This window comes from Mytilus edulis, chromosome 8 (genome assembly GCF_963676685.1).
Source record: "Mytilus edulis chromosome 8, xbMytEdul2.2, whole genome shotgun sequence".
NCBI lineage: Eukaryota > Metazoa > Mollusca > Bivalvia > Mytilida > Mytilidae > Mytilus > Mytilus edulis.
In genome coordinates, this window is record NC_092351.1 from 39,229,071 (window position 1) to 39,254,420 (window position 25,350).

At 33.8% G+C, this 25,350-nt stretch overlaps 3 protein-coding genes across 3 annotated transcripts; all 3 read left to right on the forward strand.

Annotated features, from left to right (window-relative positions):
* Positions 1–1,712: 1,712 nt before the first annotated feature.
* On the forward strand, positions 1,713–5,462 carry LOC139485522 (high mobility group protein B2-like). The gene is made up of 4 exons (XM_071270064.1): positions 1,713–1,909; positions 3,042–3,196; positions 3,812–3,980; positions 4,861–5,462. The coding sequence occupies exons 1-4, from the start codon at positions 1,763–1,765 to the stop codon at positions 5,005–5,007; spliced, it is 618 nt and encodes a 205-aa protein (XP_071126165.1). The 5' UTR covers positions 1,713–1,762; the 3' UTR covers positions 5,008–5,462.
* Positions 5,463–8,655: 3,193 nt separating this feature from the next.
* Positions 8,656–12,675, forward strand: LOC139485524 (high mobility group protein B2-like). The gene is made up of 4 exons (XM_071270067.1): positions 8,656–8,859; positions 9,853–10,007; positions 11,028–11,196; positions 12,074–12,675. Exons 1-4 carry the CDS (start codon positions 8,713–8,715, stop codon positions 12,218–12,220), a joined length of 618 nt encoding a protein of 205 aa, XP_071126168.1. The 5' UTR covers positions 8,656–8,712; the 3' UTR covers positions 12,221–12,675.
* An 877-nt stretch (positions 12,676–13,552) lies between these two features.
* On the forward strand, positions 13,553–18,095 carry LOC139485523 (high mobility group protein B2-like). Its single transcript, XM_071270066.1, has 4 exons — positions 13,553–14,901; positions 16,096–16,250; positions 16,854–17,022; positions 17,495–18,095. The coding sequence occupies exons 1-4, from the start codon at positions 14,755–14,757 to the stop codon at positions 17,639–17,641; spliced, it is 618 nt and encodes a 205-aa protein (XP_071126167.1). The 5' UTR covers positions 13,553–14,754; the 3' UTR covers positions 17,642–18,095.
* The last annotated feature ends 7,255 nt before the right edge of the window (positions 18,096–25,350 follow it).

The window sequence follows — 25,350 nt, forward strand, 5'->3', positions numbered from 1 at the left end:
TGTTAAGCCTTCAACAATAAAAAAAAAAAAAATCCATACTGCATAGTCAGCTTTTAAAGGCCCAGAAATCAAATGTAAAACAAACTAACAGCCTTATAAATGTACACAAAAAATGATGAAACAAGAAATATGTAACACAGCAACAAATGACAACTACTGAATTACAGGCTCTTGACATGGGATAGGCACATACAAACAAAATGTGACTGGTGTAACAGTACATCATAATAGTCCTGCCAACTTAGCATAAATTTCACCCTAACCTTGAAGAAAATGATAAGGGAGATAACTCTGCAAAAAAGACAGAAATATCAGTGAAAATTAATACAAAATTATAATTTAACCCTTGAAGGGCCTTCTATTTAACAGAATGTATTGATTCTTGATATTTTAACCATCTTTAGAGAATAAAAAACAACTATAAAGGTGTTTTCATATTTTTAGCTCGCCTGGCCCAAAGGACCAAGTAAGCTTTTCCCATCACTTGCGTACGTCGTCGTTAACTTTTACAAAAATCTTCTCCTGAAACTACTGGGCCAAAATCATCATTGGGGTGTCTAGTTTAAAAAATGTGTCCAGTGACCCAGCCAACAAACCAAGATGGCCACCAGGACTAAAAATAGAACAGAGACATAGTGGTAAAATATACATTTTGGCTTATATCTCTGAAACCAAAGCAAATCTTACAAGGGGTTAAATTGTTTATCAGGTCAAGATCTATCTGCCCTGAAATTTTCAGATAGATTGGAGAACCCGTTGTAACATTGCTGCTCCTTAAATGCTAATTTCAAGGAAATTTTGCTGTTTTTATATGACCACAAACAACCACAAAATTGAAAATTTTTTGGTCATATATTGGTATCACATTGGCGTCGGCATCCCAAGACTTTTGGTTTTCGCATTATAACTTTAGTATAAGTGAATAGAAATCTATGAAATTTAAACACAAGGTTTATGACCATAAAAGGAAGGTTGTGATTGATTTTGGAAGTTTTGGTCCCAACAGTTTGGGAATTAGGGGCCCAAATAAGGATTTTCTTGGTTATCGCACTATTACTTTAGTTTAAGTAAATAGAAATCTATGAAATTTTGACACAAGGTTTATGACCACTAAAGGAAGGTTGGGAGCGTTGGTCCCAACAGTTAAGGAATTAGGAGCCAAAAAAGGGCCATTAAAAGCATTATTCTTGGTTTTCGCACAATAACTTTAGTATTAGTAAATAGAAATCAATGAAATTTAAACACAAGGTTTATGAACACAAAAGGAAGTTTGGGAGTTGAGGTCCCAACAGTTTAGGAATTAGGGGCACAAATAAGCATTTTTAACCGGATTTTTGTGACAAAAATGTCGGTTATTGATTTGGGGATGGGCGGGCGGGCGGCAATCAAATGTTGTCCGTGCATTAACTCATGAACCGTTTAACCAAAGCTTTTAAAATTTTAATATGTTGTTACTGACAACTAAATGAAGGTCAAGTTCAATAATGGCGATTTGACTTTTACCGTTCAGGATTTATGGTTCTTGAAAGATTGAAAAATGGTTTTTCCAGTCATGTCCGTGCATTTACGCATGAACTGTTCTACCAAAACTTCCCATATTTTAATATGTGGTTACTGATGACAAAATGGAGGTCAAGTTCAATAACGACGATTTTGACTTTTACCGTTCAGGAGTTATGGTTCTTGAAAGATTGAAAAAAGATTGCATATATAAACAAATCATTTTATTTTCAGAAATATTTCAAATCAATATTAAATCAAGATGGGAAGGAAAGATGGAAAGCCACGTGGACGTATGTCATCATATGTCTTCTTTGTGCAGAGTTTCAGAGAGGAACACAAGAAAAAAAATCCAACAGAAAAAGTTGTGTTTGCTGAATTCTCGAAAAAGTGTGCTGAAAAATGGAGGGTACGGTTTTTGATTGCATTATTTTATGGGAAATTTACTATAAGGTTTGCCTGTCTCTTGATTATATCTTCCCTTGGACCAAGGACAACTTTCTACTTAAGGAGTGTTTCCTTCTCTGGGTTTTCTTTAAAAACCTTGTCCAGGCGGTCCATATTTTTTTTTTTATATTTAGCATGCATGGTGCTTCCCATAATTCATTATTGACTTTGAAGCATATTTTTATCTTGCCTCGATAGGCCTTACATTTTTACATTTTCGTGTGGAACATTCCATTCTTTGACAGGCTTTTGATATTTGGCGCATGGATGCACCACCTCAAGACAATGTGTTGATTTCCATGGAAGAATACTATGTACTTGTTATCTTTATATGTCCATCTTAAAACCTCACATATTCTTATTTGACATGGCAAGACTTTTTTAATGCATCTAATTATTTCTCTCTAAGTCATGCCCTACTCATTCTATAATAAATTGTAAGATATATTGAAAAAATATGGTTTAGATCCTCGCCCTTAATCATATAATTCTACCTAGTTGTCTGTTGCGCTGCGAAAGATATAGTAATGGTCTCATGTCTGTCCCAAGCACATCAATACTCGGGAGACCGTTTGACAGAAAGCTCTCATTCATGGTAGGATTGTTGGCCACCATGTCCAGTTGACCATAATATACCAACATTTTGTGGGAGATATGGGTAGTAGGTCTCATTGGGGTCTAAGCCTGACGCGGTATTGGCTGATTTTTTTGTAAGTGTGACTCGTGAAAGTCAAATTATTGTGCATGGAAATGGAAATGAAGTCGGGCAGGACACATGGAATTACAAGCAATATTATTTCAATGATAAGCGGGATACAGGATCAGATTTTAGGCATTTATTTAAGCAAAAGAGATCAGCCAAAGTTTTAAAAATGTACTACCAAGTAATCATGTACAATTTACAACTGGGTAAACAATACCTTTAGAGATTTAACAGTCAGAGTCCACTACTAGTGGTTCAATAAATCAGAATCAAAACATTCTGATTTCAAACTGAACTTGCTTAGACTTGCAATTTGATAGAAGTAATGATTTCATTTGTTACAATAGATGAATATTATTTTGTTCGTAAGAATCCTGGTTTTGTTTTGTAGGAAATCAGTGCAAAGGAAAAAAAGAAATATGAAGATATGGCAGAGAAAGACAAAGCTAGATATGAGGGAGAAATGCAAAATTACGAGCCAGGACCAGGGGAGAAAGTTGGAAGAAAGAAGAGAGATAAAGATCCCAATGCACCAAAGAGATCCCTGTAAGATAAATGCATATGTAGTGTGGCAATATTGGCTAATTTCTGAATCATCTTCCGTTTAAATATATGAATTACTTGTCCGGGTAAAAAAATTTACAACAGGATAAAAGTGGGAGCCAGGGACTAAAAGGATTATTAGATTCTTAATTTGTAATCATTTAAAGTACATAAATGATTGTTAAAGTAAGACATTTTCACAATTCAATGTGGGTATTGCAATATATTAATTTCATGTCATGCTTTGTTGTTCATTGTTGTTCATTTTGGTACTTATAAATATCAACATATAATTTCTCTTTAACCTCCTTTCCCTTAATACTGCATTATACTGGCACAAATGAAGTCTTGTGGATTATAAGTTTTTCTAGAGCAGCTTGAATTGTCAGTAATGTCTGATTTTGTAGACACTTGTGTGACTAGGTGTCTAGGGCAAAAATGTTCTTCATATTTTGGCTTATTGCAATGAAGATCATTGAACATGGGTAAATCTATTGATTTTGTGGCTGAGCTGACACAAGATGAAAGGAATCCCAAGATAAATAATTTTTCTTTAGCTTGATGTAAGATCAATCCAATGGCAGTAAATACATAAAATAACTATTTATTTTCTTACAGTTCTTCATTCTTTTTCTTCTGTAACGAAGAAAGGCCAAAAGTAAGGAAAGATCATGGTGATTGGTCGGTAGCGCTAGTAGCCAAGGAGATGGGGAAACGATGGGAGAAACAAACAGATAGATCAAAATATGAAAAACAGGCAGCTGCAGATAAAATCAGATATGAGCAGGTAGGTTCAGCGCCATACAACTTTAAATTATTTTTTAAAAGCCAGCTTGGTTACTTTCTGCTCTGCAATTTCTTTCAATACATTAATGTATTTTATGGCAGTGCATGCATTTCAATCTTCAATAAGGAGGGCTATTCTGGAAAAAGTTATTTGTGAGGAAGGGATGGGTAGGAAATTTTGAGGGTATAACTTTTCTTGTACTCGCTATCCATACAACTTGTAAGAAATGTACTGTAAATTCTGAATGTTTTTATTGTCGTGAAAAATTTACAGAATAAGGTATTGCAAAAACAAATAACTCCTATTTTAAATTCTGAAAGCATCATTTCATTATGTAGAGCAGGATTTGCTTACCCTTGCAGAGCACCTGAAATCACCCCCTGTTTTTGGTGGGATTCTTGTTGCTCAGTCTTTAGTTTTCTACGTTAAGTTTTGTCTACTCTTATTTGTCTCTCTTTCTTTTTTAACCAAGGCGTTGTCAGTTTATTTTTGGACTTATGAATTTGAATGTACCTTTGGTATCTTTCGCCTCTCTTTTATATACAGCATTTACTGGAATTGCAATAATTAATATCATTTTTGACCTTTTTTCAAAAATTCCAATAATGAATACATGCAGGAATTTACAGTTAAGATTTGAAATTTATGCTAACTCCTACTAGATGAATTTTCCATTTTTTGTATCTCTCTAAAAAAAAAAATGAACTGGTTACAACAGCAACATAGGAACAACCATTTAACATATAAATGACATTTTAATGATAAGGTAATTTCCATGTCTTGTGAAGGACTACATTCAGTGGTAAAATTTCTTCTGAATTCTTGTTACTCATCTTTTTCCATGTGGATACTTTAATTGATCTGATTCTTCTCCCCACAGGCAATGGCAAAATACAGGGGAGGTGGTGGTGGATCTCCAGCAAAGAAACCTGCAGGACCCCCAGCAAAGAAAGCCAAGCCAGAGAGTGAAGAAGAGGATGATGATGATGAAGAAGATGAGGAAGATGACGAAGAAGATGATGAATAAATACAAAAGATTCTGTATCATGAACAATTGGGGGGTATCCTGGATCAAGAAATGTACAATTTCTGTTATGTATAGTTGATCATTTGTATATATTGTTCATCTTAGATGATTGTATATTTATCATTGTACATAAAATCATTATTTTATTCATCCCAACTGAGGGGAAACAATCCTGTCATCTTACTTTAGAACAAAATTTAAGTAGTTTTTATGATATTATAATTATTTATACATTTTCATGATGAATTTAAAATTTAACTGTGTAAAACATTTTAAGTTTCATCAGCTTCACAGACTTGCAGGCTAACAGCTACAATATTTTCTTTTTGCTATGGAGCAATGTAAAGGGAATGACTGAAAGTGCTGTATTTTTCATCACCATTTTTGTTTTAATCATGAAATGTCAATGAATGTCATGTTTAAATAGATTTTATAATAAAACATATTTTAACTTGCTTAATTCTTTTTTTTAACCAAACCTGGCACCAAGGCAATTTTACTGAAAACTTTTATTAACTTTTATTAGGAGTGATTGCCTATAAACGACTGTTTTGACAAACTATTGCCTATTGTCTTCAAAACTATAATAGGTAGAAGTTCTTAGTGGGTTTGATAAGGCCTTTATCAAACAAGAGACTTGCAAATTTGAATGAAGTGTGAAAAATTTGTACCATTATGGAGAAATGTGGACTTGTCACAGGAACTATGTTATTGAAATCCAGCTCAGCAGATGTGGTATGATTGCCAATAAGACAACACTCCACAAGAGACCAACTGGCAGAAATTAACAGCAATAGGTCACTTAAGCCTTCAACAATAAAAAAAAAATTCATACTGCATAGTCGGCTTTAAAAGGCCCAGAAATCAAATGTAAAACAAACTAACGGCCTTATAAATGTACACAAAAAATGATGAAACAAAAAATATGTAACACAGCAACAAGTGACAACTACTGAATTACAGGCTCTTGACATGGGATAGGCACATACATACATAATGTGACTGGTGTAACAGTACATCATAATAGTCCAGCTAACTTAGCATAAATTTCACCCTAACCTTGAAGAAAATGATAAGGGAGATAACTCTGCAAAAAAGACAGAAATATCAGTGAAAATTGATACAAAATCATAATTTAACCCTTGAAGTACCTTCCATTTAACAGAATGTATTGATTCTTGATATTTTAGCCATCTTTAGAGAATAAAAAACAACTATAAAGGTGTTTTCATATTTTTAGCTTGCCTGGCTAAGTGAGCTTTTCCCATCACTTGCGTCCGTCGTCGTTAACTTTTACAAAAATCTTCTCCTGAAACTACTGGGCCAAATTAAACCAACCTTGGCCAAAATCGTCATTGGGATGTCTAGTTTAAAAAATGTGTCCAATGACCCGGCCAACAAACCAAGATGGCCACCAGGACTAAAAAAAGAACAGAGACGTAGTGGTAAAATATACATTTTGGCTTATATCTCTGAAACCAAAGCAAATCTTACAAGGGGTTACAGTGAGTTGACTGTTAGTGTTGCTCTCCACCAATTGCAATTCATTCCAAATTTTGACCAAATTGCAATTTGTTTTATAAAATCAAATTGTTCAACTGGTCAGAAATTTGAACCAACTGCTGTAGAAAACTACAGCCAAGTCATGAAAGTGCAAGGTGATAAAATAAAACATACTTACAATCCTATAAGACTTTAACTCCACTTTAATGATGTAACAAAATTAGTTTATCAGTTTGTATAGTTATATTATATTCATTTCCATGCTGAAGGGGAACTGTTTATTTTGAATTGCTATTAAATTGTCCAAACTAAGCTTTCATATAGTTTTTCTTTTAGAAAGAAAAACTATATGAAAGCTTAGTATAGTTTTTCTTTCTAAAAGTATTCTATATTTATAAGAATCAGACATTATGTGAATTAAAACATTTCATATTCAGTAAAATATGTGTAAAATTGCAATATATGTTTGTATGAAGTTTCCATGGGGGAGATAATAACTTTTCTTTCAAAAAGTCTTTATTCAAAAGAATAATATTTTAGGTTATCTCCCCTGAAAACTTATCAATAGCATATTGTTATTTCACACATATTTTACTGAATATATGATGTTTTATTTAAAATGATATCTGATTCTTATAAATATAGAATACTTTTAGAAAGAAAAACTATATGAAAGCTTAGTTTGGACAATTTTATAGCATGAAAATAGCTATAATATAACTATACAAACTGATAAACTAATTTTGTCACAACATCATTAAAGTGGAGTTAAAGTCATATAGGATTGTAAGTATGTTTTATTTTATCACCTTGCACTTTCACATTTTGACTGAACAATTTGTTCAATATTCTGACCAGTTGAACAATTTGGGTTAATAAAACAAATTGCAATTTGGTCAAAATTTTTGAATGAGTTGCAATTGGTGGAGAGCAACACTAACAGTCAACTCACTGTAAATTGTTTATCAGGTCAAGATCTATCTGCCCTGAAATTTTCAGATAGATTAAAGAACACGTTGTAACGTTGCTGCCCCTTAAATGCTAATTTCAAGGAAATTTTGCTGTTTTTATATGACCACAAAAAACCACAAAATTGAAAATTTTTTGGTCATATATTGGTATCACATTGGCGTCGGCGTCCCAAGACTTGGTTTTCGCATTATAACTTTAGTATAAGTGAATAGAAATCTATGAAATTTAAACACAAGGGTTATGGCCATAAAAGGAAGGTTGTGATTGATTTTGGAAGTTTTGGTCCCAACAGTTTGGGAATTAGGGGCCAAAAAGGGCCCAAATAAGGATTTTCTTGGTTTTCGCACTTACTTTCGTTTAAAGTAAATAGAAGTCTATGAAATTTTGACACAAGGTTTATGACCACTAAAGGAAGGTTGGGAGTGTTGGTCCCAACAGTTTAGGAATTAGGAGCCAAAAAAGGGCCATAATAAGCATTATTCTTGGTTTTCGCACAATAACTTTAGTATAAGTAAATAGAAATCAATGAAATTTAAACACAAGGTTTATGAACACAAAAGGAAGTTTGGGAGTTGAGGTCCCAACAGTTTAGGAATTAGGGGCACAAATAAGCATTTTTAACCGGATTTTTGAGACAAAAATGTCGGTTATTGATTTGGGGATGTACGGCGGGCAGTCGGGCGGGCGGCAATCGAATGTTGTCTGTGCATTAACTCATGAACCGTTCAACCAAAGCTTTTAAAATTTTAATATGTTGTTACTGACAACTAAATGAAGGTCAAGTTCAATAATGGCGATTTTGACTTTTACCGTTCAGGAGTTAAGGTTCTTGAAAGATTGAAAAATGTTTTTTCCAGTCGTGTCCGTGCATTGACGCATGAACTGTTCTACCAAAGTTTCCCAAATTTTAATATGTTGGTACTGATGACAAAATGGAGGTCAAGTTCAATAATGACGATTTTTACTTTTACCGTTCAGGAGTTAAGGTTCTTGAAAGATTGAAAAATGGTTTTTCCAGTCGTGTCCGTGCATTGACGCATGAACTGTTCTACCAAAGTTTCCCAAATTTTAATATGTTGGTACTGATGACAAAATGGAGGTCAAGTTCAATAATGACGATTTTTACTTTTACCGTTCAGGAGTTATGGTTCTTGAAAGAATGAAAAAAGTTTGTATATATAAACAAATCATTTTATTTTCAGAAATATTTCAAATCAATATTAAATCAAGATGGGAAGGAAAGATGGAAAGCCACGTGGACGTATGTCATCATATGTCTTCTTTGTGCAGTGTTTTAGAGAGGAACACAAGAAAAAAAATCCAACAGAAAAAGTTGTGTTTGCTGAATTCTCGAAAAAGTGTGCTGAAAAATGGAGGGTACGGTTTTTGATTGCATTATTTTATGGGAAATTTACTATAAGGTTTGCCTGTCCCTTGATTTATCTTCCCTTGGACCAAGGACAAATTTCTACTTAAGGAGTGTTTCCTTCTCTGGGTTTTCTTTAAAAACCTTGTCCAGGAGGTCCATAATTTTTTTTTTTATATATTTAGCATGCATGGTGCTGACATAAATCATAATGGTGCTTCCCATAATTCATTATTGACTTTGAAGCATATTTTTATCTTGCCTCGAGGTCAATAGGCCTTACATTTTTACATTTTCGTGTGGAACATTCCATTCTTTGACGGGCTTTTGATATTTGGCGCATGGATGCACCACCTCAAGACAATGTGTTGATTTCCATGGAAGAATACTATGTACTTGTTATCTTTATATGTCCATCTTAAAACCTCACATATTCTTATTTGACATGGCAAGACTTTTTTAATGCATCTAATTATTTATCTAAGTCGTGCCCTACTCATTCTATAATAAATTGTAAGATATATTGAAAAAATATGGTTTAGATCCTCGCCCTTAATCATATAATTCTACCTAGTTGTCTGTTGCGCTGCGAAAGATATAGTAATGGTCTTATGTCTGTCCCAAGCACATCATTACTCAGAGACCGTTTGACAGAAAGCTCTCATTCATGGTAGGATTGTTGGCCACCATGTCCAGTTGACCATAATATACCAACATTTTGTGGGAGATATGGGTAGTAGGTCTCATTGGGGTCTAAGCCTGACGCGGTATTGGCTGATTTTTTTGTAAGTGTGACTCGTGAAAGTCAAATTATTGTGCATGGAAATGGAAATGAAGTCGGGCAGGAAACATGGAATTACAAGCAATATTATTTCAATAATCAAAACATTCTGATTTCAAACTGTGAACTTGCTTAGACTTGCAATTTGTTAGAAGTAATGATTTCATTTGTTACAATAGATGAATAATATTTTGTTCGTAAGACTCCTGGTTTTGTTTTGTAGGAAATCAGTGCAAAGGAAAAGAGGAAATATGAAGATATGGCAGAGAAAGACAAAGCTAGATATGAGGGAGAAATGCAAAATTACGAGCCAGGACCAGGAGAGAAGGTTGGAAGAAAGAAGAGAGATAAAGATCCCAATGCACCAAAGAGATCCCTGTAAGATAAATGCATATGTAGTGTGGCAATATTGGCTAATTTCTGAAGCATCTTCCGTCTAAATATTTGAATTACTTGTCCGGGTTAAGAATTGACAACAGGATAAAAGTGGGAGCCAGGGACTTAAAGGATTATTAGATTGTTAATTTGTAATCATTAAAGTACATAAATGATTGTTAAAGTAAGACATTTTCACAATTCAATGTGGGTATTGCAATATATTAATTTCATGTCATGCTTTGTTGTTCATTGTTGTTTATTTTGGTACATATCAATATCAACATATAATTTCTCTTTAACCTCCTTTCCCTTAATACTGCATTATACTGGCACAAATCAAGTCTTGTGGATTATAAGTTTTTCTAGAGCAGCTTGAATTGTCAGTAATGTCTGATTTTGTAGACACTTGTGTGACTAGGTGTCTAGGGCAAAAACGTTCTTTATATTTTAGCTTATTGCATTGAACATGGGTAAATCTATTGATTTTGTGGCTGAGCTGACATAAGGCCAAAAAAAATTACATATCTCTGTTTCCTGCTGCCAAGGCAAATAAATCAGGGTCGGAAGGTCGGGTTTTTTTTTTTTTATTATTTTTTTATTTTTGCACTCCCTGTCAGATTTGCAGTCGGTTAAATGTCATGTTTGGTTAGGGTCCTGTACCCTAAAATGATCTAATCTCTTAAAAGAAGCTTAAATTGAATAATCCTCCCAGTGCCGACATTTTTTAAACCTTAATTGTAGCACATTTGTGCTGGGAGCAGCCATTTTGATTGTTTGGGTATAGTAAAATACGGATCGGGATCAGACAGGAAACGAATTTTTCCGGACCAGAAACAAATTTTTTCCGGATTTGAATAAAAAGATCTAGGGTCGGGGTAGGTCGGGAAACAGGAAACAGACATATATTTTTTTTTGGCCTAAGATGAAAAGAATCCCAAGGTAAATTATTTTTCTTTAGCTTGATGTAAGATCAATCCAATGGCAGTAAATACATAAAAATAACTATTTATTTTCTTACAGTTCTGCATTCTTTTTCTTCTGTAATGAAGAAAGACCAAAAGTAAGGAAAGATCATGGTGATTGGTCGGTAGCGCTAGTAGCCAAGGAGATGGGAAAACGATGGGAGAAACAAACAGATAGATCAAAATATGAAAAACAGGCAGCTGCAGATAAAATCAGATATGAGCAGGTAGGTTCAGCACCATACAACTTTAAACTATTTTTTAAAAGCCAGCTTGGTTACTTTCTGCTCTGCAATTTCTTTCAATACATTAATGAATTTTATGGCAGTGCATGCATTTCAATCTTCAATAAGGAGGGCTATTCTGGAAAAAGTTATTAGTGAGGAAGGAATGGGTAGGAAATTTGGAGGGTATAATTTTTTCTTGTACTCGCTATCCATACAACTTGTAAGAAATGTACTGTAAATTCTGAATGTTTTTATTGTCGTGAAAAATTTACAGAATAAGGTATTGCAAAAACAAATAACTCCTATTTTAAATTCTGAAAGCATCATTTCATTATGTAGAGCAGGATTTGCTTACCCTTGCAGAGCACCTGAAATCACCCCCTGTTTTTGGTGGGATTCTTGTTGCTCAGTCTTTAGTTTTCTATGTTATGTTTTGTCTACTCTTATTTGTCTCTTTTTCTTTTTTAACCAAGGCGTTGTCAGTTTATTTTTCGACTTGTGAATTTGAATGTACCTTTGGTATCTTTCGCCTCTCTTTTATATACAGCATTTACTGGAATTGCAATAATTAATATCATTTTTGACCTTTTTTCAAAAATTCCAATAATGAATACATGCAGGAATTTACAGTTAAGATTTGAAATTTATGCCAACTCCTACTAGATGAATTTTCCATTTTTTGTATCTCTCTAAAAAAAAATGAACTTGTTACAACAGCAACATAGAAACAACCATTTAACATAATGACATTTTAATGATAAGGTAATTTCCATGTCTTGTGAAGGACTACATTCAGTGGTAAAATTTCTTCTGAATTCTTGTTACTCCTCATTTTTCCATGTGGATACTTAAATTGATCTGATTCTTCTACCCACAGGCAATGGCAAAATACAGGGGAGGTGGTGGTGGATCTCCAGCAAAGAAACCTGCAGGACCCCCAGCAAAGAAAGCTAAGCCAGAGAGTGAAGAAGAGGATGATGATGATGAAGAAGATGAGGAAGACGACGAAGAAGATGATGAATAAGCACAAAAGATTCTGTATCATGAACAATTGGGGGGTATCCTGGATCAAGAAATGTACAATTTCTGTTATGTATAGTTGATCATTTGTATATATTGTTCATCTTAGATGATTGTATATTTATCATTGTACATAAAATCATTATTTTATTCATCCCATCTGAGGGGAAACAATCCTGTCATCTTACTTTAGAACAAAATTTAAGTAGTTTTTATGATATTATAATTATTTATACATTTTCATGATGAATTTAAAATTTAACTGTGTAAAACATTTTAAGTTTCATCAGCTTCACAGACTTGCAGGCTAACAGCTACAATATTTTCTTTTTGCTATGGAGCAATGTAAAGGGAATGACTGAAAGTGCTGTATTTTTCATCACCATTTTTGTTTTAATCATGAAATGTCAATGAATGTCATGTTTAAATAGATTTTATAATAAAACATATTTTAACTTGCTTAATTCTTTTTTTTAACCAAACCTGGCACCAAGGCAATTTTACTGAAAACGCTTATTAACTTTTATTAGGAGTGATTGCCTATAAACGACTGTTTTAACAAACTATTGCCTATTGTCTTCAAAACTATAATAGGTAGAAGTTCTTAGTGGGTTTGATAAGGCCTTTATCAAACAAGAGACTTGCAAATTTGAATGAAGTGTGAATAATTTGTACCATTATGGAGAAATGTGGACTTGTCACAGGAACTATGTTATTGAAATCCAGCTCAGCAGATGTGGTATGATTGCCAATAAGACAAAACTCCACAAGAGACCAACTGGCAGAAATTAACAGCAATAGGTCACTATTTAGCCTTCAACAATAAGAAAAGTCTATACTTCATAGTTGGCTTTAAAAGGCCCAGAAATCAAATGTAAAACAAACTAACGGCCTTATAAATGTACACAAAAAAATGATGAAACAAGAAATATGTAACACAGCAACAAATGACAACTACTGAATTACAGGCTCTTGACATGGGATAGGCACATACAAACAGAATGTGACTGGTGTAACAGTACATCATAATAGTCTAGCCAACTTAGCATAAATTTCACCCTAACCTTGAAGAAAATGATAAGGGAGATAACTCTGCAAAAAAGACAGAAATATCAGTGAAAATTGATACAAAATTATAATTTAAACCTTGAAGGGCCTTCCATTTAACAGAATGTATTGATTCTTGATATTTTAGCCATCTTTAGAGAATAAAAAACAACTATAAAGGTGTTATCATATTTTTAGCTCGCCTGGCTAAGTGAGCTTTTCCCATCACTTGTGTCCGTCGTCGTTAACTTTTACAAAAATCTTCTCCTGAAACTACTGGGCCAAATTAAACCAAACTTGGCCAAAATCATCATTGGGGTGTCTAGTTTAAAAAATGTGTCCAGTGACCCGGCCAACAATCCAAGATGGCCACCAGGACTAAAAATAGAACAGACACATAGTGGTAAAATATACATTTTGGCTTCTCTGAAACCAAAGCAAATCTTACAAGGGGTTAAATTGTTTATCAGGTCAAGATCTATCAGCCCTGAAATTTTCAGATAGATTGGAGAACCCATTGTAACGTTGCTGCCCCTTAAATGCTTATATGACCACAAAAAACCACAAAATTGAAAAAATTTTGGTCATATATTGGTATCACATTGGCGTCGGCGTCCCAAGACTTTTGGTTTTCGCATTATAACTTTAGTATAAGTGAATAGAAATCTATGAAATTTAAACACAAGGTTTATGACCATAAAAGGAAGGTTGTGATTGATTTTGGAAGTTATGGTCCCAACAGTTTGGGAATTAGGGGCCAAAAAGGGCCCAAATAAGGATTTTCTTGGTTTTCGCACTTACTTTAGTTTAAGTAAATAGAAATCTATGAAATTTTGACACAAGGTTTATGACCACTAAAGGAAGGTTGGGAGTGTTGGTCCCAACAGTTTAGGAATTAGGAACCAAAAAAGGGCCATAATAAGCATTATTCTTGGTTTTCGCACAATAACTTTAGTATAAGTAAAATAGAAATCAATGAAATTTAAACACAAAAGGAAGTTTGGGAGTTGAGGTCCCAACAGTTTAGGAATTGGGGGCACAAATAAGCATTTTTAACCGGATTTTTGTGACAAAAATGTCGGTTATTGATTTGGGGATGGGCGGCGGATTCAATCAAATGATGTCTGTACATAAACTCATGAACCGTTCAACCAAAGCTTTTAAAATTTTAATATGTTGTTACTGACAACTAAATGAAGGTCAAGTTCAATAATGGCGATTTTGACTTTTACCGTTCAGGAGTTATGGTTCTTGAAAGATTGAAAAATAGTTTTTCCAGTCGTGTCCGTGCATTTATGCATGAACTGTTCTACCAAAGCTTCCCAAATTTTAATATGTTGTTACTGATGACAAAATGGAGGTCAAGTTTAATAATGACGATTTTGACTTTTACCGTTCAGGAGTTATGGTTCTTGAAAGATTGAAAAAAGATTGCATATATAAACAAATTATTTTATTTTCAGAAATATTTCAAATCAATATTAAATCAAGATGGGAAGGAAAGATGGAAAGCCACGTGGACGTATGTCATCATATGTCTTCTTTGTGCAGTGTTTTAGAGAGGAACACAAGAAAAAAAATCCAACAGAAAAAGTTGTGTTTGCTGAATTCTCGAAAAAGTGTGCTGAAAAATGGAGGGTACGGTTTTTGATTGCATTATTTTATGGGAAATTTACTATAAGGTTTGCCTGTGCCTTGATTATATCTTCTCTTGGACCAAGGACAACTTTCTACTTAAGGAGTGTTTCCTTCTCTGGGTTTTCTTTAAAAACCTTGTCCAGGCGGTCCATATTTTTTTTTTATATTTAGCATGCATGGTGCTGACATAAATCATAATGGTGCTTCCCATAATTCATTATTGACTTTGAAGCATATTTTTATCTTGCCTCGAGGTCAATAGGCCTTACTTTTTTACATTTTTGTGTGGAACATTCCATTCTTTGACAGGCTTTTGATATATGGTGCATGGATGCACCACCTCAAGAAAAAGTGTTGATTTCCATAGAAGAATACCGGTACTATGTACTTGTTATCTTTATATGTCCATCTTAAAACCTCACATATTCTTATTTGACATGGCAAGACTTTTTTAATGCATCTAATTATTTCTCTAAGTCGTGTCCTACTCATTCTATAATAAATTGTAAGATATATTGAAAAAATATGGTTTAGATCCTCGCCCTTAATCATATAATTCTACCTAGTTGTCTGTTGCGCTGCGAAAGATATAGTAATGGTCTTATGTCTGTCCTAAGCACATCATTACTCAGAGACCGTTTGACAGAAAGCTCTCATTCATGGTAGGATTGTTGGCCACCATGTCCAGTTGACCATAATATACCAACATTTTGTGGGAGATATGGGTAGTAGGTCTCATTGGGGTCTAAGCCTGACGCGGTATTGGCTGATTTTTTTGTAAGTGTGACTCGTGAAAGTCAAATTATTGTGCATGGAAATGGAAATGAAGTCGGACAGGAAACATGGAATTACAAGCAATATTATTTCAATGATAAGCGGGATACAGGATCAGATTTTAGGCATTTATTTAAGCAAAAGAGATCAGCCAAAGTTTTAAAAATGTACTACCAAGTAATCATGTACAATTTACAACTGGGTAAACAATACCTTTAGAGATTTAAAAGTCAGAGTTCACTACCTTTAGAGATTTAACAGTCAGAGTCCACTACTAGTGGTTCAATAAATCAGAATCAAAACATTCTGATTTCAAACTGTGAACTTGCTTAGACTTGCAATTTGATAGAAGTAATGATTTTATTTGTTACAATAGATGAATATTATTTTGTATGTAAGAATTCTGGTTTTGTTTTGTAGGAAATCAGTGCAAAGGAAAAGAGGAAATATGAAGATATGGCAGAGAAAGACAAAGCTAGATATGAGGGAAAAATGCAAAATTACGAGCCAGGACCAGGGGAGAAGGTTGGCAGAAAGAAGAGAGATAAAGATCCCAATGCACCAAAGAGATCCCTGTAAGATAAATGCATATGTAGTGTGGCAATATTGGCTAATTTCTGAATCATCTTCTGTCTAAATATTTGAATTACTTGTCCGGGTTAAAAATTGACAACAGGATAAAAGTGGGAGCCAGGGACTAAAAGGATTTTTAGATTCTTAATTTGTAATCATTTAAAGTACATAAATGATTGTTAAAGTAAGACATTTTCACAATTCAATGTGGGTATTGTAATATATTAATTTCATGTCATGCTTTGTTGTTCATTGTTGTTTATTTTGGTACATATAAATATCAACATATAATTTCTCTTTAACCTCCTTTCCCTTAATACTGCATTATACTTGCACAAATGAATTCTTGTGGATTATAAGTTTTTCTAGAGCAGCTTGAATTGTCAGTAATGTCTGATTTTGTAGACACTTGTGTGACTAGGTGTCTAGGTCAAAAATGTTCTTCATATTTTGGCTTATTGCATTGAACATGGGTAAATCTATTGATTTTGTGGCTGAGCTGACATAAGATGAATCAATCCCAAGAAAAATAATTTTTCTTTAGCTTGATGTAAGATCAATCCAATGGCAGTAAATACATAAAATAACTATTTATTTTCTTACAGTTCTGCATTCTTTTTCTTCTGTAACGAAGAAAGACCAAAAGTAAGGAAAGATCATGGTGATTGGTCGGTAGCGCTAGTAGCCAAGGAGATGGGAAAACGATGGGAGAAACAAACAGATAGATCAAAATATGAAAAACAGGCAGCTGCAGATAAAATCAGATACGAGCAGGTAGGTTCAGCGCCACACAACTTTAGACTATTTTTTAAAAGCCACCTTGGTTACTTTCTGCTCTGCAATTTCTTTCAATACATTAATGAATTTTATGGCAGTGCAGTGAATTTGAATGTACCTATGGTATCTTTCGCCTCTCTTTTATATACAGCATTTACTGGAAATGCAATAATTAATATCATTTTTGACCTTTTTTCAAAAATTCCAATAATGATCAATAATGAATACATGCAGGAATTTACAGTTAAGATTTGAAATTTATGCTAACTCCTACTAGATGAATTTTCCATTTTTTGTATCTCTCCTAAAAAATGAACTCGTTACAACAGCAACATAGGAACAACTATTTAACATAATGACATTTTAATGATAAGGTCATTTCCATGTCTTGTGAAGGACTACATTTAGTGGTAAATTTCTTCTGAATTCCATGTGGATACTTTAATTGATCTGATTTTTCTCCCCACAGGCAATGGCAAAATACAGGGGAGGTGGTGGTGGATCTCCAGCAAAGAAACCTGCAGGACCCCCAGCAAAGAAAGCCAAGCCAGAGAGTGAAGAAGAGGATGATGATGATGAAGAAGAGGAGGAAGACGACGAAGAAGATGATGAATAAACACAAAGATTCTGTATCATGAACAATTGGGGGGTATCCTGGATCAAGAAATGTACAATTTCTGTTATGTATAGTTGATCATTTGTATATATTGTTCATCTTAGATGATTGTATATTTATCATTGTACATAAAATCATTATTTTATTCATCCCATCTGAGGGGAAACAATCCTGTCATCTTACTTTAGAACAAAATTTAAGTAGTTTTTATGATATTATAATTATTTATACATTTTCATGATGAATTTAAAATTTAACTGTGTAAAACATTTTAAGTTTCATCGACTTCACAGACTTGCAGGCTAACAGCTACAATATTTTCTTTTTGCTATGGAGCAATGTAAAGGGAATGACTGAAAGTGCTGTATTTTTCATCACCATTTTTGTTTTAATCATGAAATGTCAATGAATGTCATGTTTAAATAGATTTTATAATAAAACATATTTTAACTTGCTTAATTCTTTTTTTAACCAAACCTGGCACCAAGGCAATTTTACTGAAAACGTTTATTAACTTTTATTAGGAGTGATTGCCAATAAACGACTGTTTTAACAAACTATTGCCTATTGTCTTCAAAACTATAATAGGTAGAAGTTCTTAGTGGGTTTGATCAGGCCTTTGTCAAACAAGAGCCTTGCAAATTTGAATGAAGTGTGAATAATTTGTACCATTATGGAGAAATGTGGACTTGTCACAGGAACTATGTTATTGAAATCCAGCTCAGCAGATGTGGTATGATTGCCAATGAGACAACACTCCACAAGAGACCAACTGGCAGAAATTAACAGCTAAAGGTCACTGTTTAGCCTTCAACAATAAGAAAAGTGCATACTGCATAGTCGGCTTTAAAAGGCCCAGAAATCAAATGTAAAACAAACTAACGGCCTTATAACTGTATAAATGTACACAAAAAATAATGAAACAAGAAATATGTAACACAGCAACAAATGACAACTACTGAATTGCAGGCTCTTGACATGGGATAGGCACATACATACAGAATGTGACTGGGTTAAACATGTAAGCAGGATCCCGAACCTGTGACTGGTGTAACAGTACATCATAATATTCCAGTCAATCTAGCATAAATTTCACCCTATCCTTGAAGTAATTGCAACAGAGGATTTTAAGTTTTAATCTTTAGCATTATATCCAAAATTAAACCAAAATATACACAGAAAAAAGTCCCATAAAATCTAACTTGAGGAAAACTAAAATTTAAAATTCCTATGGAGATTTGCATTGATAAGGGAGATGACTCTGCAAAAAAGGCAGAAATATCAATGAAAATTAATACAAAATAATTTTACCCCTTATATTCAACAGAATGTATTGATTCTTGATATTTTAGGAATCTTTAAACAACTATAACGGTGTTTTCATATTTTTAGCTCACCTTGCTAAAAGGGCCAATGTAAGCTTTTCTCATCACTTGGCGTCCGTCGTCATTAACTTTTACAAAAATCTTATCTCTGAAACTACTGGGCCAAATTAAACCAAACTTGGCCACAGTCATCATTGGGGTATCTAGTTTAAAAAATGTGTCCGGTGACCCGGCCAACCAACCAAGATGGCTAAAAATAGAACATAGGGGTAAAATGTAGGTTTTGGCTTATATCTCTGAAACCAAAGCATTTACAGCAAATCTGACAGGGTTAAATTGTTTATCAGGTCAAGATCTATCTGCCCAGATGGATTGGAGAACCCGTTGTTGGGTTGCTGCCCCTTAAATGGAAATTTTGCCGTTTTTTGTTATTATCTTGAATATTATTATAGATTGAGATAAACTGTAAACAGCAATAATGTTCAGCAAAGTAAGATCTACAAATAAGTCAACATGACCAAAATGGTCAGTTGATCCCTTAAGGAGTAATTGCCCCTTATAGTCAATTTTTATACGACCGCAAAAATTGAAAATCTTTTGGTCGTATATTGGTATCACGTTGGCGTCGTCGTCCGAATACTTTTAGTTTTCGCACTCTAACTTTAGTAAAAGTGACACAATGTTTGTGACCACAAAAGGAATGTTGGGATTGATTTTTGGATTTTTGGATTTTTTGATTTTTGGTCCCAACATTTGAGGAATTAGGGCCAAAATAAGCATTTTCTTGATTTTCGCACTATAACTTTAGTTTAAGTAAATAGAAATCTATGAAATTTTGACACAAAAGGAAGGTTGGGATTGATTTTGGGAGTTTTGGTCCCAACAGTTTAGGAATAAGGGGCCCAAAGGGTCCAAAATTGAACTTTGTTTGATTTCATCAAAAATTGAATAATTTGGGTTCTTTGATATGCCGAATCTAACTGTGTATGTAGATTCTTAATTTTTGGTCCCGTTTTCAAATTGGTCTACATTAAGGTCCAAAGGGTCCAAAATTAAACTTAGTTTGATTTTAACACAAATTGAATCCTTGGGGTTCTTTGATATGCTGAATCTAAAAATGTACTTAGATTTTTGATTATAGGCCCAGTTTTCAAGTTGGTCCAAATCGGGGTCCAAAATTAAACTTTGTTTGATTTCATCAAAAATTGAATAATTGGGGTTCTTTGATATGCCAAATCGTACTCAGTCTGTGTATGTAGATTCTTAATTTTTGGACCATTTTCAAATTGGTCTATATTTAAGCCAAAAGGGTCCAAAATTAAACTAAGTTTGATTTTAACAAAAATTGAATTCTTGGGCTTTTTTGATATGCTGAATCTAAACATGTACTTAGATTTTTGATTATGGGCCCAATTTTCAAGTTGGTTCAAATCAGGATCCAAAATTATTATATTAAATATTGTGCAATAGCAAGAAATTTTCAATTGCACAGTATTCAGCAATAGCAAGAAATCTTTAATTGCACAGTCTTGTTCAATAACAAGAAATTTTCAATTGCTCAGTATTGCGCAATAGCAAGAAATCTTCAATTGCACAGTATTGTGCAATAGCAAATATTTTCAATTGCACAGATTTGTGCAATAGCAAGAAATATCTTATTGCACAATATTGTGCAATAGCAAGAAATTTTCAATTGGAGTTATCTTTCTTTGTCCAGAATAGTAGTTGAATCAACTTAAATTATTGTTTTATACAATGTATATTCACTTTTACTACCAACTGATAAATTAAAACAATCTTTACCATTCAGTGATAACAAGCACTTTATTTTACATTTTAATATTTTATGATGTATTTAAATGAGTAGTTAACTCAATTAGAAATTTGAATTGAGATCAGTTTTGGAAAAAGGGAAAGGGGGATGTGAAAAAAAAAGTTCACTAGACCACATTCATTCTGTGTCAGAAACCTATGCTGTGTCAACTATTTAATCACAATCCAAATTTAGAGCTGAATCCAGCTTGAATGTTGTGTCCATACTTGCCCCAACCATTCAGGGTTCAACCTCTGCGGTCGTATAAAGCTGCGCCCTCCGGAGCATCTGGTTAACAATTTTTTGTAAATTTTTGTCATCTTTTACAAAAATCTTTTCCTCTGAAACTGCTAGGACAAATTTAACCAAAACTGTCCACAATCATCATTAGGGTATCTAGTTTTAAAAATGTGTCCGATGACCCTTAACGCAAATCAAGATGGCCGACATATCTCTGAAACCAAAGCATTGAGCAAATTTGCTCTTAATAAAATTCTTCATTAGGTCATGATCTATCTGCTCTGCAATTTTCAGACCAATCAGGCAACTGGTTGTTTGGTTGCTGCCCCTGAATTGGTAATTTTAATAATATTTTGCAGCTTTTGGTTATCTTAAATATTATTATAGATAGAGATAAACTGTAAACAGCAATAATGTAAAGGAAAGTAAGAGTTACAAATAATTCAACATGACCAAAGTGGTCAATTGACCCCTTAAGGAGTTATTGCCCTTTATAGTCAATTTTTATCAATTTTCAGAAATTTTGTAAAGTTTTGTAAATTTTTACAAAATATTTTCCACTGTCACTTCTAGGCCAAGTTCATTATAGGTAAAGATATTGTAAGCAGCAAGATGTTCAGTAAAGTAAGATCTACAAACGCATCACAATCACCAAAACACAATTTTGTCATTAATCCTTCTGCCTCCTTTGCTTAATATACACATAGACCAAGGTGAGTGACACAGGCTCTTTAGAGCCTCTAGTTTATCAAGCTACAACCAAGATTTCATTATTAATTAGTTGACCATTTATTAGATTTTTCCGCATGTCAAGGTAAAGAATCTCAAATTGAATAAAAGTTAATAAGCTAAAATACTTCTTTTGTGGTTTAAAGTTTCTTTAAACAAGGTAGATGCTGAACAAATATAATTTACAGATCTATATAAACAATACCAAATATTCACAATATTTTTTTCAAAATCGTCACAAAGACATAATTTATGATAAAATTGAGAATGGAAATGCGGTCGTATAAACAGGATGTCAAATAAGTTTTCACTAACCAACCACCAACTAATATTCCTGATTAAAGTCCAAGCCCATACACACAAATGCCAGAAATAAAAATCACAACACCAGGTGTAAAAAAAGTATTACACAAACTAAATAACTAAATCCCCACAAAGCAAGTGGTCCAGATAACTTCCGTGACTGGACGTGTAATAACAGATAAAAGCACGCATCTATCCTTACCATAATATTTTCCAAATCTCTTAAAACAGGCAAAGACTTGAAACATGCAATTGTTGGCATTCTTCTGAGCTTGTTTAAACTTAAATGTGGTGTCCATACTTACTCAACTGTTTTGGGTCCAACCGCTATAGGAAATCTGGTTTGTTGTCACTCTGACATCCTATTGTTACTTCTCACTTATTAAACATTTTATTTATCCCATGGTAAATATATATATAAACCTATCAAATGAAAGTGTGGTGTTCATGCAGGATTTAGGAAATTGCTTGTTGCAAAAATGGTAATTATCATATATTCGCTTGAGCTATTTGAACCAGGATGGGTTTGCAGGGTCCAAATGTCAATTTGACATTGTCAATTCTTCTTGCATACTACCTTATAAAACATAGGCAAGCTGTTTAAGCATACCTTTCTTATTGCTTGCGTGAACTTTTGCCATCACTTGTTTACCATAGTCGTTATCAAAGAGACATATGTTTCTGTGCTAACTTAGTAAACATAGAGCACTGCTTACTAACGCGCTCTTAATCGGACATTTATGAAAATTTTACCACAAGTTTAAAATACTTGTATGCTACAAGTAACCCATAAACATGAATCTGTATTGCTATTTTCACCTTTACAACTATGATACAATTCAAAGTAGTCCCCCCCCCCCCGGAACAAAATATTTTATAAGTGTCAAGTCATTGACCCTACACTCAGGTGGCTTATATCTGATCCTATAGATTATTGTGAATTTTATTACAGCCAATCCATCAAAAAGGGACGAAAGATACCAGAGGGACAGTCAAACTCATAGATTATAAATAAACTGACAGCACCATGGCTATAAATAAAAAGACAAACAGACAAGTAATAGTACAGAAGACACAATATAGAAAACTAAAGACTAAGCAAAAGTGGTTGAAATGCAAGTAATTGTCTTGTATCTTGTATCTTGCAAAAAATGTTGACGATTTTTAATATTTTAGTCTAATCTTTAAAACAACAAAAAAATAAGATAGAAACTGTAAACAGAATAAAAACAACAGTGGCATATTATACAATCATATTGTATAATTGTATTATATGTCTCTGAAACGATAAGCATTTAAAGGTCTACAATCAAGTTGCTTAAACCATTTATTGGCTCTTTGTATTAGTATAATCACTAACATCACTAGTTTTGATTTCTAACTTATCTTGAAAATTATCAATCATACATACGTCTAGACTCTATAATAAGTCGCCATGGTCACTCGCCTTGATTTATGTGCATCTTCAACAATGACTTCTCGTCAACATTTTAGATTAAAATAAATTAAGTCATATAAAAAAAAATCTTGATCTTGTATTGCTGATAATTTGTGCAGTTGTCAACAAAGTTTTTTATTGATTAATTGAGGCTACAAAGTATTACCGATGTTCGAATAACAAACAAGAAGCACATAAGGGTACTGAGCAAACACAAACTGAGGAAATTGCCTGAACTCTGAATAGGAGCAAGACAGGATAATCATCTTCTGCTATGTACATTGTACCTATCACCTGCTATGCGAATATACACTCAGTCAAAATGTCGGGAATAGCATAATTGCAGATTAGACGCCGACATGCTGGTTCCTTAAGCTTTAATACCGCAAAAAGGTTCATTATTGAAATATTAGGTTGTATTCTTGATTTCCAGTTATGATCGGAGTAAATTGATGGTGTTTTTGTAATCTCGATTTACATCTTCAAGCATAGCTATTCTTGCTTTATATTGTACAAGTTGTCACTCAAGTTGTCTTTCTTAGCTAGATAAATCTTTTTTTTTATTGGTATCTTCAGGATGGTGTCTTCTTCGGAGACAATAGTACTGTAGTTGCTGTTTCCCCTGTACATACCGCTCTACTTTTTGCTGCTGTGTGGTTGACTGCTATTCAGAGTCAGCCCTGTTGGTTTCTTGACTGTTGGACATAGTTAGGTCCATTTGTGTACATGCACGTAAAGCATATATAGTCATTATTTATGTCCTCTACATTTGCTACTCTATCCTTTTCACAGTGAGTATACATGGTTTGTTCACTATGGCAGCAAAAGTATGTTGGGTGACAAGTCCATTCACAGATTTTGCACAAATGCTATATATTATCATCAGAAAATTGTCCAAACTATTATCAGTATTAGTCATATTTAAAAGCTCTATGGATTTGTCAAGCGACGTGTCCCCACTAGATTGTTGTTGTCCTGGCAGCAGGGCGTCTTTATTAGCAGGAATCTGACTAGATTGTAGGTTTTTTTTCCAGTGTTATATGTCAGTTTGGTATGTCAAGTCGTTTGGTAAAGTTAACATACTTTTATGAGAGTTATCTCTCCTTAACCAGTCTTTGGTGAATTGATATGCGGATTGCATTCCGTATTTGTATGATATGTTAGTTTATCTTGTTCTCTTGATTTATTGTTACCATACCATGTGGATGTGTTTTGAAGAATAGAACATTATTAACTTGAACTTTATTTAATTACTTATGCCGGAGTAAAGCATAAAACCAGCGAGGCGTCCCCACTAGAACTCTGATGTAATATTCCTCATGCATATGTTTAGATAGCCAGCAAGGCGTCCCTACTAGCTTATCAAGCAAGGCGTCCTTGCTAGATTTTTGAGTTCCTGTCAGCGAGGCATCCCCACTGGCAGGTTTCTTTCTCAATTGTGCTTTTTTTTTTTACCAGCGAGGCGTCCTCAATAGATTGTTGAAATCCTGCCAGCGAGGTGTCCCCACTAGCAGGTTTCTGTCCAAGTTGTGATGTTGTTACCAGCGAGGCGTCCTCACTAGATTATTGAAGTCCTGCCAGCGAGGCGTCCCCACTATCAGGTTTCTATCTAAGTTGTGATGTTTGATTTACCAGCGAGGCCTCCCCCACTAGTTTGCATACTCTCTAGACATTGCTTAATTTGTTTTTTCAAGAAATTTATTTAGTTGTGGGCAATTTCCTTTTCTATCCATACTAGCTGCTCTATCCTGCAAGTGCGATAAGAATTCCTACCTACCTCGGCTATTAACTTCTATCCGGGAAGTTGTGTGGAAGAGATTTATGCGATACTGCTGTTTATTGCTGTTTAGATTTATTACAA